The following is a 12,833-nucleotide window of genomic DNA, read 5'->3' on the forward strand; positions in this document are numbered from 1 at the left end:
CGGTTTTGGCAAAGAAAAATACTTCAGTTTACACCTTGCAAACAACAAGCCACGTATTCTACTAAGGAACGACATGGCACATGTGGTAAGCAATCCAAAAACATGACGACGATGAAAAGATATTGTACTAAGGAATCCTGATGTCGTAAGTTCTGACAAAGCTCAAATTATAGAAGTGTTATTCACTATTATTATTATTTTATAGTATTTGTCAAAAACTTATGATAATCATAATGACTTGACATGTTTTTTGGTGACACGATATAAAATATCACTCTAATTCATGTACATTTGTACACTTGGCACATTTGGCTTCTAATTTTGTGTTTTCGGAAGTGCAATGATTGTGTTTAATCCATGTTGAATTTGCTCAACTGCTCCAGGGATATACCATGGATTTCGGACAAAAGACAGCGGCGGTAGTGACATTCATGAAATACACGGGGGCCATGAAAGGCTTCAAGGTCGGTGCAGCAGCTGCCGCTGTAGTAGCCGTGACCACGGCCGCCATATCGGGGAAAGACACGAACAAATGCAATCCCAAGCCAAGAACAAAATGATGATATATGCTCATCGGTTGGTGGAGAAGCTATCTTCAAGTATCATGCTACTTCATGCGTTGGACAATGTCACACCCAGAAGTCATGTTGTTGTGAGCAGGACAGTGGAATTTTTGAGTAAAACACATCCATGGTCATTAAACTTGGCTCTAAGTTTAGTTTGATCACTATCTGGGGTGAAGCTAGAACAAATAAACCATTGTTGTTAGCTTTGTTATTTAGTGCCATTCTTGTACTTGTAAACAGTGATGTGAACTATCTAATGAAGTGTTTGGCAAATTACACTGGCGTCAGCTAACCTCGATGCTTGTATAACAGCTATGGATCTGGTCATCGTATTCTGCAAACCATCTCTCCTATAAAACCAGCTATGCTACCCGCCCATACGAGCTATCTGTGGTGCGGTTTCAATCTCGTTCGGTCGATCTGCCTTGCTGGAGCTTTTTCGCCGCACTGTCAAAAAATCGAACCGCTAGTTTTTTCCCACGCTGCTCTTTCGTGCTCAGGTGGATGACAGGTGGGCCTCCATCTCCCGCGGGCCCGGCTTTGGCGGTGTGTGTGCGTGGCCTATGCGTTGGGTGAAAAACAATTTGACTGCAGCGAGGGTGGGTGACGTGGGCTTGGAGCAATCCCCCGTCCGCCTCGAGCCTCGCATCCCTCCTCCCCTACTTGCTCGCTCCGTGTGCGGTTGCCGCCTCTCCCCGGCGATGAGCGGCAAGGCTGCGTCCAAGCGCGTATGGCGGCGGCGGCGGCTAGGACATTGGCCCTCGGCGATTTCGAGTCCGAGTCAAGGTAAGGAGCCCTGTAGTGTTTCTCCTCCTACCTCAAGATCCCATTTTGCTCATGCGGCTCCTCCCGCATATATATATAGTACTCTAACACAAACCTTGGTTTCTGAAGTTAAAACTCTCACAATGCAAGTTTGATCTGAAGGAAATAACACAAGAGACAGGTTGTTGCTCACAAAAAGAAGGAAAAAAGGTTGATGTACTGTATTATTGCTGACATTTATGTTGAACAAAGCCATGCTACGATATTTATAACCGCATGAAATTTCTCTCTTTATTCAGTTTCTTTCAGCCTTTCAGGGCATGGCTGCCTATCAGCCACTCCTTGGATATGTACAAATATTGTATAACAAGGCGGGTTGTATTTCTTTCCAACAAAAGGTCACTTGCACATAAACAGTGTGAATAAATGAACAAGGAGTAGCATAGCGATCATTATTTTGGACCAATCCAACTTCTACAACAGGGAAGGTTCAAGAACCTTCTACAATGGGGAAGAGGCCAGTTTTTTCTCCTTGATTGCCTCCTGGACAGACTTCAGGACTGATGGCATCAACTGTTTATTTGTAGCAATGATGCCTGTGTCACGATCAAGAAATCTGCCTTTCGAGAAATCGAGATCGTTTCCTGAGGCATCTTTAACTACACCTCCAGCTTCTGGGAAACATCAGAAAAATGGAAGTAAGAAATGTGTATTCTTCAGTTGAGTTCATCGTTTCGAAAAAAAAAACAGAGAGAAATGTTCTTACCTGTGACGACAATTGAGCCGGCTGCATGATCCCATATCGTTTCCCTGTAACCCTCGTGTGGAAAACGCCAGTAAATGGCACCATCTCCACGGGCCAGAGCACCATATTTTGCTTGGCTATCTATTCTGACTGGCGGAGCTTGGACACCAAGTTTCTAGTAGCACTCGAACACAGAATTAGTTTCTACTACGATGGATATAGCCTAAGCAGAGAGTGATCAAGATCAAACCTCCGCTACAGATCCAGTAAAATCACGCATCGTGTGTGCTCCTTCATAGGATTCAAAGAACGAGGCATTGGCTGGATTGTCAATAGTACAAACACTAATCTGTAATGAAAGTTAGCCAGAAGCAAGTCAATCACAAGAAAAGAAAATAACTCACATAGGCACAAACAGCCTTAACTGATTAAAATCAAATAAAAGAGATTGAAAGTGGTAATAACCTTTTGTGGTGGAGAGCCATCTAACGACTGTACTTCAGCACCACAGCCGATTGCCGCTGAAAAGAGGGCCCCGGTTTGATCTCCTGATGAGCTACCACTGAGGTTACTTGTTGATGTAAAAGGAAGATTTGGACATCCCAGCACACCCAAGACAACTCTGCCCTCATCAAGCAGTGCCAGTGCAATGGCATATTGGCCTCCTCTCACGAATCTGAATCAAGTTATTAAGACAAAACCAAAAAATGATCAAAATGTGTTATAGGCAAAGATAGTAACAACATGAGCTGTCATCAAATGACTGCAATGTCTTTCTTTTCAAACAATGCTATTAGTGTTCACGGTTAATCAGTTTAGAATGTTTAGTTCAAATATGGGGCATGAAAGAGAGGTACTTGATCTTGCCAGCTAACTGATCAGTTGCTAGCACTTCACAAGCTATCTCAGAAAAGAGAACCGTGTATAGTTTACATAGAACTGCTTCACGAATTTTGCGTAGTAATATTGGCATCTCTACTGCTTAAATAAGATCGTCAGTAAAAGAATTCATTTCCGTATGCAGAAATTAGAGTCAAACGTCAGAACTCCAGTTGTTTGAAAGAAAGCAGTGGTGCCTGCTACCTTGAATAATTAATGATTAGAAAAACTCACAACAAATTAAAGCAGCAACGCTGATTTTGGCGAGCAAGAAGGCAGTTGTAGAAACTACTACAATAGATGTTGCAATTGGCGGAAAAAACAGGCACTTTTTTTTTATCACATTAGCAGAATGTGGAACCTGCAGGTTGGAGTTACCATAGCTCACCCTTTAGTCCCATCAATTGGATCTAGAACCCAATGTCGGCCAGATGGACCTCCCTCGGACTTCCCGGTATCAATTGCAGAGAGGATAGCTTCCTTGGATAATGAAAAGTTGTATGAACCATCCTCGGCGAGAGTTTTGTTTACAAGATCAGTAATGCGCTCCAGAATTTCCTCAGCGCCATCCTTTCTCAAGTCTTCTGAGTCCTGCGTACGTACAAACACTCAGGTCGTGTAGAATACTTGTGTATTATACACAGAAATAATTTAACCGAAACACAAGTGATTTACCTCCTCGGCCACCATAGAAAAGGAGCCAGAAGTTATTTCCTTATTTAACACAAGACTTACCAATACTTGAGATCCTACATGTATGAAAAGAAAATTATCACCTGAATGTGAAAAATTGAGAGAACGAACAAGTTTCAGATGTGAATGTAAACTGACGAAGATCATACGATCCCGAATGTTCTTTACATCCCCGAGCCATGTCATTCAGAAATATTAACATCTCCATGTAAGTTAAATCAAGAAACATTGACTGACTTGAATTATGGTTTGAGCATGAGGACTGCTAATTGAGCATCACCAAACAGCAGATACAGGCACCTGGAGGTAAACAGTTGCAAGGTGAGCATGTACCATAATCAGCTACGGTCACAGGAGTCTTGTCCGCCTTAGATTGAATGTCTGACTGCACGATTTCCCGCTGCACCGTCTGAAGGAGGAGTCACAGGGCAAACGCAGTAAGTTCCAACTGCAGCAATGCATCAGCAATCTGACGAACAGCGAAGCAAGCAGTTTGTAATCAACATACTCAAAGATCTCTCTCTGGCGATTACCATAGCTAAGATCGCCTACGTTAATTAACATACTTCAAATCTAAAGTAGATTACACTTCTAAAGCGGTTACTTCTCCACGTTGACCATCAATCCGCGATGCTTCTCCAGTTAATTTAGGGGGAACGGTGGAAGAAAACCAAGAAGACAACTAGATACGGCACAGCCCAGCAGCCGGCGACGGCAGCGCGAACGCGGTTCCCGCCGAGCAGCGTCCCCACGGGCGGACGGGCCTCGGCACAGCAAGAAAGAAAGGATTGGGGATCCGAGGAAGGGCACCTGGCATAGACGGGCGGCGAGGGCGACGGCCTTCTTGGCCGCGCCGAGCTCGGCGGCGTACGGGCGATTGCCGGCGGGGCGCGACATGGCAGGGGCGGCGAAGATGGACGGCACTTTGCGGGAGGAGGCGAATCGGCCGGCGGACGGCGGTTGGTGAGGCGGGCAGGTGGAGAAGACAAGTCACGCTGACGCTAAAACTCGCATCCTCATCCTTCTATTCCAGATCCAACGGCAGCGATCAGTCATAAGCCAAAACGACGCCAACGCAGCCAAAGACTTCTCAGCAGGCCAAAACAACGCAGCCAAACAAATGATTTTTTTTTCTGTCAAAAACAAAAAAATAAATTATTTTCCTACATTTCTGGGGCGTTCATCCGAAAGATCTACGTCATCCTCCCCGTGCAGCTTCTACTCTCCGCCGTCGTCGCGGCCGTCGTCGTCAAGGTCCGCGCCATCCCCCACTTCTTCGTCCCCTACAACGCCGGCCTCAGGCTCTACATCTTCCTCATCATCTCTTCCCCTTCATTGGTCAGACTTCAAACACGTTCATCTTCTCAGAATGTGTCCTTCCTCCTTGGGGTTTCGATCCCATCCGATTGTAGGGTTGCCTTCACTGTGAGTGTCTGGAACTGGAATATATTTCGTTCTTATAACTGTTGCATTTACAAGAAGGAAAACTTGTGGCTGTTAATTTTCGAGGGCCTTCGTGAGAGCACAGGATGAACTAGCTTTCCCTTTGCGTTCTCTGTTCTGAATTACCATTTGATGTCTTGGTCTTACAACTCCTTATTTTTGCAGTAACATCCCATCCATGTACTCCTAAATCCTAATGTTGCTTTACTAGACTAGAATGGGAAGTGGTTGCTTTGTGAATTGCAACAGGTATAATCGATCTGTTACAGTTATTTTTTTATGCAGTGCTTTGCTCTTTGTACTTGTAACGCCAGAAGCACCCAGTCAATCTGCTGCTGTTTGGCATCTTTAGTGTTCATCAGGTTCGCCGTGGGCATGACATGTGCCTTCACTAGTGGTAATTGTCTTTCCACCATGTATTCTTTCTACTTCTGCTATCAGCTTCTAGCTTGTTCTTGAGTCACTTGCTATACTGCTTATGTAAATCAGCATCCTGTAATGCCCCTCTCATTAATTGTGTTAATTCATTGCGTATGACTAGTAGATATTTTCCTACTATTAGCTTGTTAATTACTATGTACAGCAATTGGATAGCTTCCTACTAGCTATTATTGTGAAGCGTTCTGTTTGCGTGTGGACTGGATTCAGAAATACATGTGCCGCCAATTTGCGATGCCCATGCAAATGGTACACGCTCAGGCAGCCCATGTGACTATCGTTGATGCGTTTTCCCAGTCTGTGATAGAGAGCCAAGTTGTAGCTGTTGGTCACCTTTCATGATATGGTTGTCTGAGTTAAGCATTTGAAATATCGCCAGCTAGTAGGATTGCTCTTTGAGAGGACCTTGCTTTGCTATTCTCGGTTGTTCCTTTTTGAACTCAGAAATTAGCAAATAGCAGTAACTTTTGATTTTCATAGAACACTGTTTGGATCTTACATATTTATTTACTGTTTATTCCTGCCACTATTTGTTGTAAGATACATACTGATGTGATAGTATCAGTTTGATCTGAAGGTACTCTTGGCTCCATATGCTTTTTGTCAAACTCCCTCATAAAGCACGAATTTCAACAAAGCAATTAACTCAGTAGAAGCATCACATGATCTGAAGGTACACATCTATAAGAGTTACACCGCAGTTTACTTTCTTGTTTTACCTTTCGCATCTTGATTTTGGTATTAGTGCGGGAAATCCCGATTTCGTTCCTTAGTATTATTGTTAGGTGCGCACGATATGAGCTAGGCTGATCCTGGTGCGGATACACAATTATCCTTTCACTTCTAGGTGTGAGAGATGGCAGGAAAGACTATGGGCTGATGCTGTAGGAGACTTTAGTCACACACTCACACCATTCTTGACTCGATATTTGTGACCTGAAGCATAGCAGATATAAGATCAGCCTCTAAGTTATAAAAAGGGTAGGGAAAAACAAGTTAGCAGCCAATTTAGCTGCCAAGAAATTTCATAATTGAACGTGTCTCTTGTGTAAGTGTAACTTCCTTTTTGTTTTTTTGGCTGCCAAGAAAGTTCAGTGTCTAAGATCAGCCCAGACATATTGCTTCCTCTTACAAAGCAGTTATGGTATAGAAGCTGCTCTACGGTATTATTTTACTACTACTCTGTTCGCCACTTCCCCTTTTATGTGTGTATGACTCAGATTTTATTTAAAGTATCAGAGTTGTACACTTGTGCTCCATAGTTTGTTAATGCAGACTATCATTCTGTCATAGAAAGCTCCCAAGAAAAAACAGAGACAAGGGCCAGTCAAACATGAATTAGCATTTAGCAGCATCAATGCAACGACTAAGCTTCTCCAAATGTCCTATTTTCATCGGAGTGGGGAAATTTGGTGGACTGAAAGTACACATTCAAATCCAGATTCATTCAGATCCGCTTTTGATGGACTACCTCATGCATTACAAGCTCGTATCTGCTGCTTCTAGGTTAAACGTTAATTTCACTTAGTCTCTGATTTACCTGACTGGTTGTGGAATTATTCCATGGACTGTATTCTTTCAGTTTGGTCTTTCCTTTAAGTTCATGGCTTCAGGTTTAATTACACGAATCTTAGCTGTAAGAATCATGCCTAATGTACTTGTAGTTTTAAAATACTTGATTCATGCTCCTCGGGCAGAGGGGAACATGGACGTGGGTGCAGGAATGGAGGCCCCTGTCCGCACGTACTAATTATGTATATTTAACCACCACACACAATAGTTACTATGTCCAATAGCCTAATAAACACTTTTCTAGGGGTAAACATGCTTTACATTATTCAATAATCAAGTCTCGGGAATAATCTTAGGATCATGAGGGTTTACAAGCCAAACATGGCGACCCTCATGAAGATGTAAAGCATGTTTAGCTAACTAACGTGCTCCCATATTGAATAGCGGCCCTTCATGCAGAAAAGTAACCGAAGCAAAATCTTTGATAATCTCCTTGATCTCCTGAACCACTCTACTGGTAATGCCCTTCATACTCATGTTGATGCCAGTGACAACACCTTGACAATCCTGATGCAACTATGATGTTATGTAGGAGGAGATCCTTTGCAAGTGTCAGTGCCTAATAAACACTTGAAAATAATAGAGACATGGAGCCAAATATCAACATTAAAAATTAACAATTTGCATGAGTAAGCCCACATCTTCTATATCTAAATAGCTAGCCCCCACTATTAGATTTTTCTACACATGCGTGCTTCCACATCACCTCAATTATTTACAACCTTCCGATCAAAATTGTGTGGCATCAAGGAGTCATGCATGTGCTCATAAGTTACTTTTTGCATTAATGTAAATTATGTCACCTCATTGGTCATGCATGTCTTTTTTTCCCAACGCATGCATGCATTTTTGCATTAACCTATCAACTCAAACAACGCCACATCATCAATCATGTCTTCTTTTTGTGGGGATTTTTTTCTCTTTTATACATCATTTTATCACATGGTTCTTTTATGTTTTATCATTTTAAATATGTAAAACTCTTACATTTGTTTTCATTGGTTTTAAGCACTTATTTATGCATTGGTTTTAACACGGTTCCCGCAGCTACGCACGGGGCATCATCTAGTTAGAAATTAATAGTGTGCACCACGAAGAGAAAATTACATTTTGACATGTGGCAATTAGTTTAGTTAGATTGTTAGTCTATCTCCGATGAATGCCAAATGTGTTATATTGAAGGCTATCTTAGGTACAGTGATTTTATTGAAGTACCGAATATACAACCCATACATGTATTAGTTGATTATTTAATATGTTGTAAGATGTGAGATGCATTGACCCAAAAAAGTTAAAGCAACTCATTAATGACACAATAACATGTATCTCTTACTTTCCTGGACTAATTGATTTACTTGCCACTAATGAATAAATTTTCCGAGGGTAATTTCGTCCTAACACGTCTATAATTATGTGCCTTGGTCACCGTGCCAAAAATAATACACCTTAGATAAAGGAACAGAGGGAGTATGTCACAAACAATACACGTCAATAATTAAATAAATAAATTCACAAAAAAGTATAAATATTTAGTATAAATATTTAATTTATTTATCTTTCTAGTGAATCATATGCTGTTTTGGTCGGTTTCCACAACAGTAATAAAATAATATTTTTTTCCAAATAAAATACCGTACAAAAACTAATTGGAAAATTATATTATATTAAAGTACCATGGCGAGTAACATTAGAGAAATGTTCGGCATACCTGGAGCGAGCCTCTTCCTCGACCGCCGTGGGCGCCAAGGGGGGGAAGCATGCCGATATGGTGCAATAATGATCGATTGAACTTACTTGTTGAGCATTTTAGTCATGTCCGCATAGGTTTCGGGAGCTTTTCGTCTCGAGTCTAAGACGGTTACTAGTCCCCGCTCAAGCTTAATTTCCAGAAGAACATAGTGGAAGCTGCGCATGCATGCATAACTCATCAATTACATTACTATAACCTCGCTCGAGTAATAAGGGAAACCGAATATGCACACGACAGTAACACTCACTCGAAGTTGTAAGGAAAGAGTATGGTATCTTTGTTTTGATTTTTGATCAACGATTCTAGCAACTTGGCCTCGGCCTCTTCGGCGTGCTTTTTAACCTGAATTTCATCTATGATATTTGTGTTAATGAACCCAATATCATACATTTCTTGTTTTCTGCACTCGACGATCTTCAATCTGCATAATATATGAAGGATAATTAATTATAACTACATGTAATGAAAGAGCCGAGCTATATATAGAGACTTAATGACAAAAATAGTACTTACAGACAGTAGCAAAAGACCGTTAATTTATCGAGGGCCTTTTGATTGAAGAACGCGAAGAACTCTTCAAATGGAACAGGCAACAGATCAGTTCCAACGAGGTCGTGCTCCTCTTTAATTCTCAGATACAAACTATTCGTCCCCCCAGACTCCCTGCAGGTTTTCATGTACCAATTATGGAATCTTCGCATCATCGTTGTTAGAGATTTTTCATCTTTGACGAGAGGCTTCCCGTACTCGTAACTGTGTTCGTCCACCTCCATGAAATTAGGAAGTTGATCGTCAGGCAGGTAATCTGCAAGATTTCCATAACCGACCATCATCCCCGGAGCATTAGCGACGATGTCGCCGCTAGACACATTGAGCGGGGGGCACAATTGATTTGCTTGTTCGCCGAGCTGGGCAATTTTTTTCGCAGCTGCTCGTTCTTTTGACCTTTGATGTCTGACAGTACTTCCCGACCGCTCCGCTTCGAGATATGTTTGTTCAGTAATGCGCTCATAGTTGGTTCTCGGTGGAGACTTTGGTGCTTTCCTCAGGGCATCGATAGTGCGCTTTGCTTTCACCGGATCTACCTTCTCCTCCGTAGGTGGATGTCTCTTTGCTTTCAACCCTTCAAAGAAGTCGTCCACTTCGGCCCGCATGATCTTCGCGTTTTACTCCTCAGCCCTCTCGTACGGTAACTTCTCTAGAGGCTTGAGAGAAGGACTGTATCTGTATTGCCTCCCGCCTCTGGCTGTACTGCTAGACGCCGGAGCAGACGGAGCGGCTGCGGCGTCAGTCTTCTTTCGTGCTTGCTTACGAGGCGAAGGAGAAGGACTATGACCCGCCGGAGCAGCCGGGGCGGTGGCGGGTCTCTTCCGCCCTTGCTGGCGAGGCGGAGAAGGAGGAGGCTGCTGGCTGCTCGGGCGTGCTAGCGCAGGCGGAGAAGGAGGCGGAGTGCCGCCACGGGCCGGAGAAGGAGGCCGAGTGCCCTGATCGTCACTCGCCGGAGGAGGAGGCGGTGGAGGAGGCGGAGTGCCCCGACTTGCCGGAGGAGGAGGAGGAGGCGGAGGCGTCCAGTTCGGAAGGTTGATGAGCTCCTTCCGCCATAGGCATGGAGTCTTCAGAGCAGTACCCAGCCTAGTCTCCCCTTCACCGGTAGGGTGGTCAAGCTGGAGGTCCTCAAATCCCTCCGTTATTTCATCCACCATCACCCTAGCATATCCTTCTGGAATCGACCGGCAGTGAAAAGTTGCGCCGAGTTCAGTAGGATAAACAGAGCCAACAGCCGCCTTGACCTTTAAATTCATCCATTGCGTCATAATGTGGCAATTTTGAGACTCCGTGATAGCATTCACGGGATTGCTGGCAGGAGCCGTCAAGACATGCTCCGGCTGAAGCAGCTCGGTGGAAGCCACGTTGCTTCTCCGCTGAGATGGCGGGGTAGCTTCGGGGGAAGCTTCGACAGGTCGTTTGTTGCGATCTGCTTCTCGTTCCTCTAGCCCCATTACCCTTTCATGCAGCGCCTGCAGTTGCCTATGCTCCAGCTTCTTCCTCCTCTCCTGGGTTTTGTAACCCCTTGTGTCCGGGAAACCAACCTTCCACGGAATGGAGCCTGGCGTGCCTCGTGTCTGTCCAGGGTGCTCAGGATTCCCGAGGGCCATTGTGAGCTCGTCTTTCTCCCTGTGTGGAATGAACGTCCCTTGCTGCGCTGCATTGATATAGTGCCGAAGCCTCTTGACTGGTATTTTCAGTTGCTCATCCTTCCAATGGCACTTCCCTGATACAGGGTCCAAGGTTCCGTCAGCCCCGAAGAACCAAGTCTGGCAACGATCTGGCCAGTTCATTGTCTCTGGTTCGATCCCTTTATCAAGAAGATCATTCTTAGCCTTGGCCCACTTAGGCCGGGCTTTGAGGTAGCCACCTGACCCCGGGCGATCGTGAAACTGCTTCTTCGCAGCATTTTGCTTGTTTGTCGCCGACATCTTCTTACTCTTTTTCGATGTCGTGTGGGCCACAAATGCGGGCCAGTGATCTCTGATCTTCTCATATTTGCCGATGAATTCTGGTGTCTCTTCTTTGTCGACAAACTTTTTCAGCTCTTTCCTTCACCTCCTGAATAGGCCTGCCATCTTCTTAAGAGCAAAAGACTTGATTTATTGCTCTGTAACTGGCTTCTCCGGATCCTCCTCTCGCGGTAGGGTGAAATTTGCCTTCAGCTCAGTCCAAAGATCATCTTTCTGCATATCATTGACATAAGACACCTCAGGGTCTTTGTTCTTAGGCTTATACCATTGATGGATGCTGATCGGGATCTTGTCACTAACAAGAACCCCGCACTGAGTAGCAAATGCGTTCTTTGTCCGGATGGGTTCAATCGGTTCGCCATCACGCGCGAGTGCTGTGATCTCAAACCTTTCATCCGAGCTCAACTTTTTCTTCGGGCCTCGTCTCCTTACCGAAGTTGTGCTCGATCCGGAGGGCTAGAAAAAAGAAGAAAGACGAGAGTTAGTTAATATGTGTACATATACCAAAACAATGAATGCATCAATTAGCTAGTCAACACAGGATTAACTAATATATATACCTGGCCAGACTCAGTTCGGTCACCGGAGCCGTCATCACGACCTCCTTCTTGCACCGTCATTGGGTCACCGGAGCCATTATAATCATGTCCTTACTCATCGATTTTTCGATCAGCGTAGCCTGCTTCTTCATCCTGTTCTTCCAGACCATCATTGTCGTTAAGATACGACAAGATATCACCTACGGCTAAGATTATGTCCCCCAACACCTCTTCTGCTTCCTCGTCTCGTATGTGCTCTATTGTTTCTGCAAATATTACAACATGGCAATTATTACACAAACATGACGGCACGTGGATATATTAGTGGCAAACATAGACCGAGTTTATTCCGGTTTGGGGTGGCCTCGGCAACGCTTCAAGGGTAGGGGCGCGGCGGGAGGGGTAGGAGACCGGCATAAGGAATAAGAAAGGAATAAAGGTGGCCTCGGCAACGCTTCAAGAGGAGAAGAAGAAAGGAATAAGAAAGGAATAAAGGTTTTGCCTAATTCATTGTTCATATGAATATACAAACATTTGCATATTTATAATAATTAATATCATCAAAAAAAATCTATGAACAGAAAAAATACTATTTTTTTCTAAAAATCTATCTTTTGCATATATTCATGAACATATATATACACAGAGAACATATATACATACATATATACATTTTTATAAAAATGCAAAAAACAAAAAATTTAAAAAAAGAACATATAAACAGATATACACATATACATATACTCATACATATACATATAATCAGGAATAAAACATCTATATATGTGCAAAAAAAACAGGGGGAAGAGGGGGGCGGTGCCGGCCCTGAGCAAAGGGAGAGGTGCGGCGTGGTCGGGGTAGGGGCACGGTGCGCGTCGGGGTAGAGGCGACGGCGGCGTGGTCGGGGAAGGGTAGAGGCGACGG

General features: G+C 43.8%; 2 protein-coding genes across 2 annotated transcripts in view; one reads left to right on the top strand and one right to left on the bottom strand.

Annotated features, from left to right (window-relative positions):
* Nucleotides 1-842, top strand: part of LOC119283972 — a 2,672-nt gene extending 1,830 nt beyond the window's left edge. The window contains exon 3 of the mRNA XM_037563304.1: nt 384-842. Coding sequence (XP_037419201.1) covers nt 384-724 — 341 coding nt within the window. The 3' untranslated portion in view covers nt 725-842. The remainder of the gene's footprint in view (nt 1-383) is intronic.
* Nucleotides 843-1,600: 758 nt separating this feature from the next.
* LOC119287732 (3'(2'),5'-bisphosphate nucleotidase-like) lies at nt 1,601-4,615 on the bottom strand. Its single transcript, XM_037567326.1, has 8 exons — nt 4,459-4,615; nt 3,982-4,057; nt 3,631-3,704; nt 3,344-3,546; nt 2,542-2,752; nt 2,327-2,425; nt 2,098-2,251; nt 1,601-2,005 (listed from the first exon to the last, which is right to left on the bottom strand). Exons 1-8 carry the CDS (start codon nt 4,543-4,545, stop codon nt 1,833-1,835), a joined length of 1,077 nt encoding a protein of 358 aa, XP_037423223.1. The 5' UTR covers nt 4,546-4,615; the 3' UTR covers nt 1,601-1,832.
* Between the last annotated feature and the right edge of the window lie 8,218 nt (nt 4,616-12,833).

Source organism: Triticum dicoccoides, chromosome 4A, assembly GCF_002162155.2.
Source record: "Triticum dicoccoides isolate Atlit2015 ecotype Zavitan chromosome 4A, WEW_v2.0, whole genome shotgun sequence".
Lineage (NCBI taxonomy): Eukaryota > Viridiplantae > Streptophyta > Magnoliopsida > Poales > Poaceae > Triticum > Triticum dicoccoides.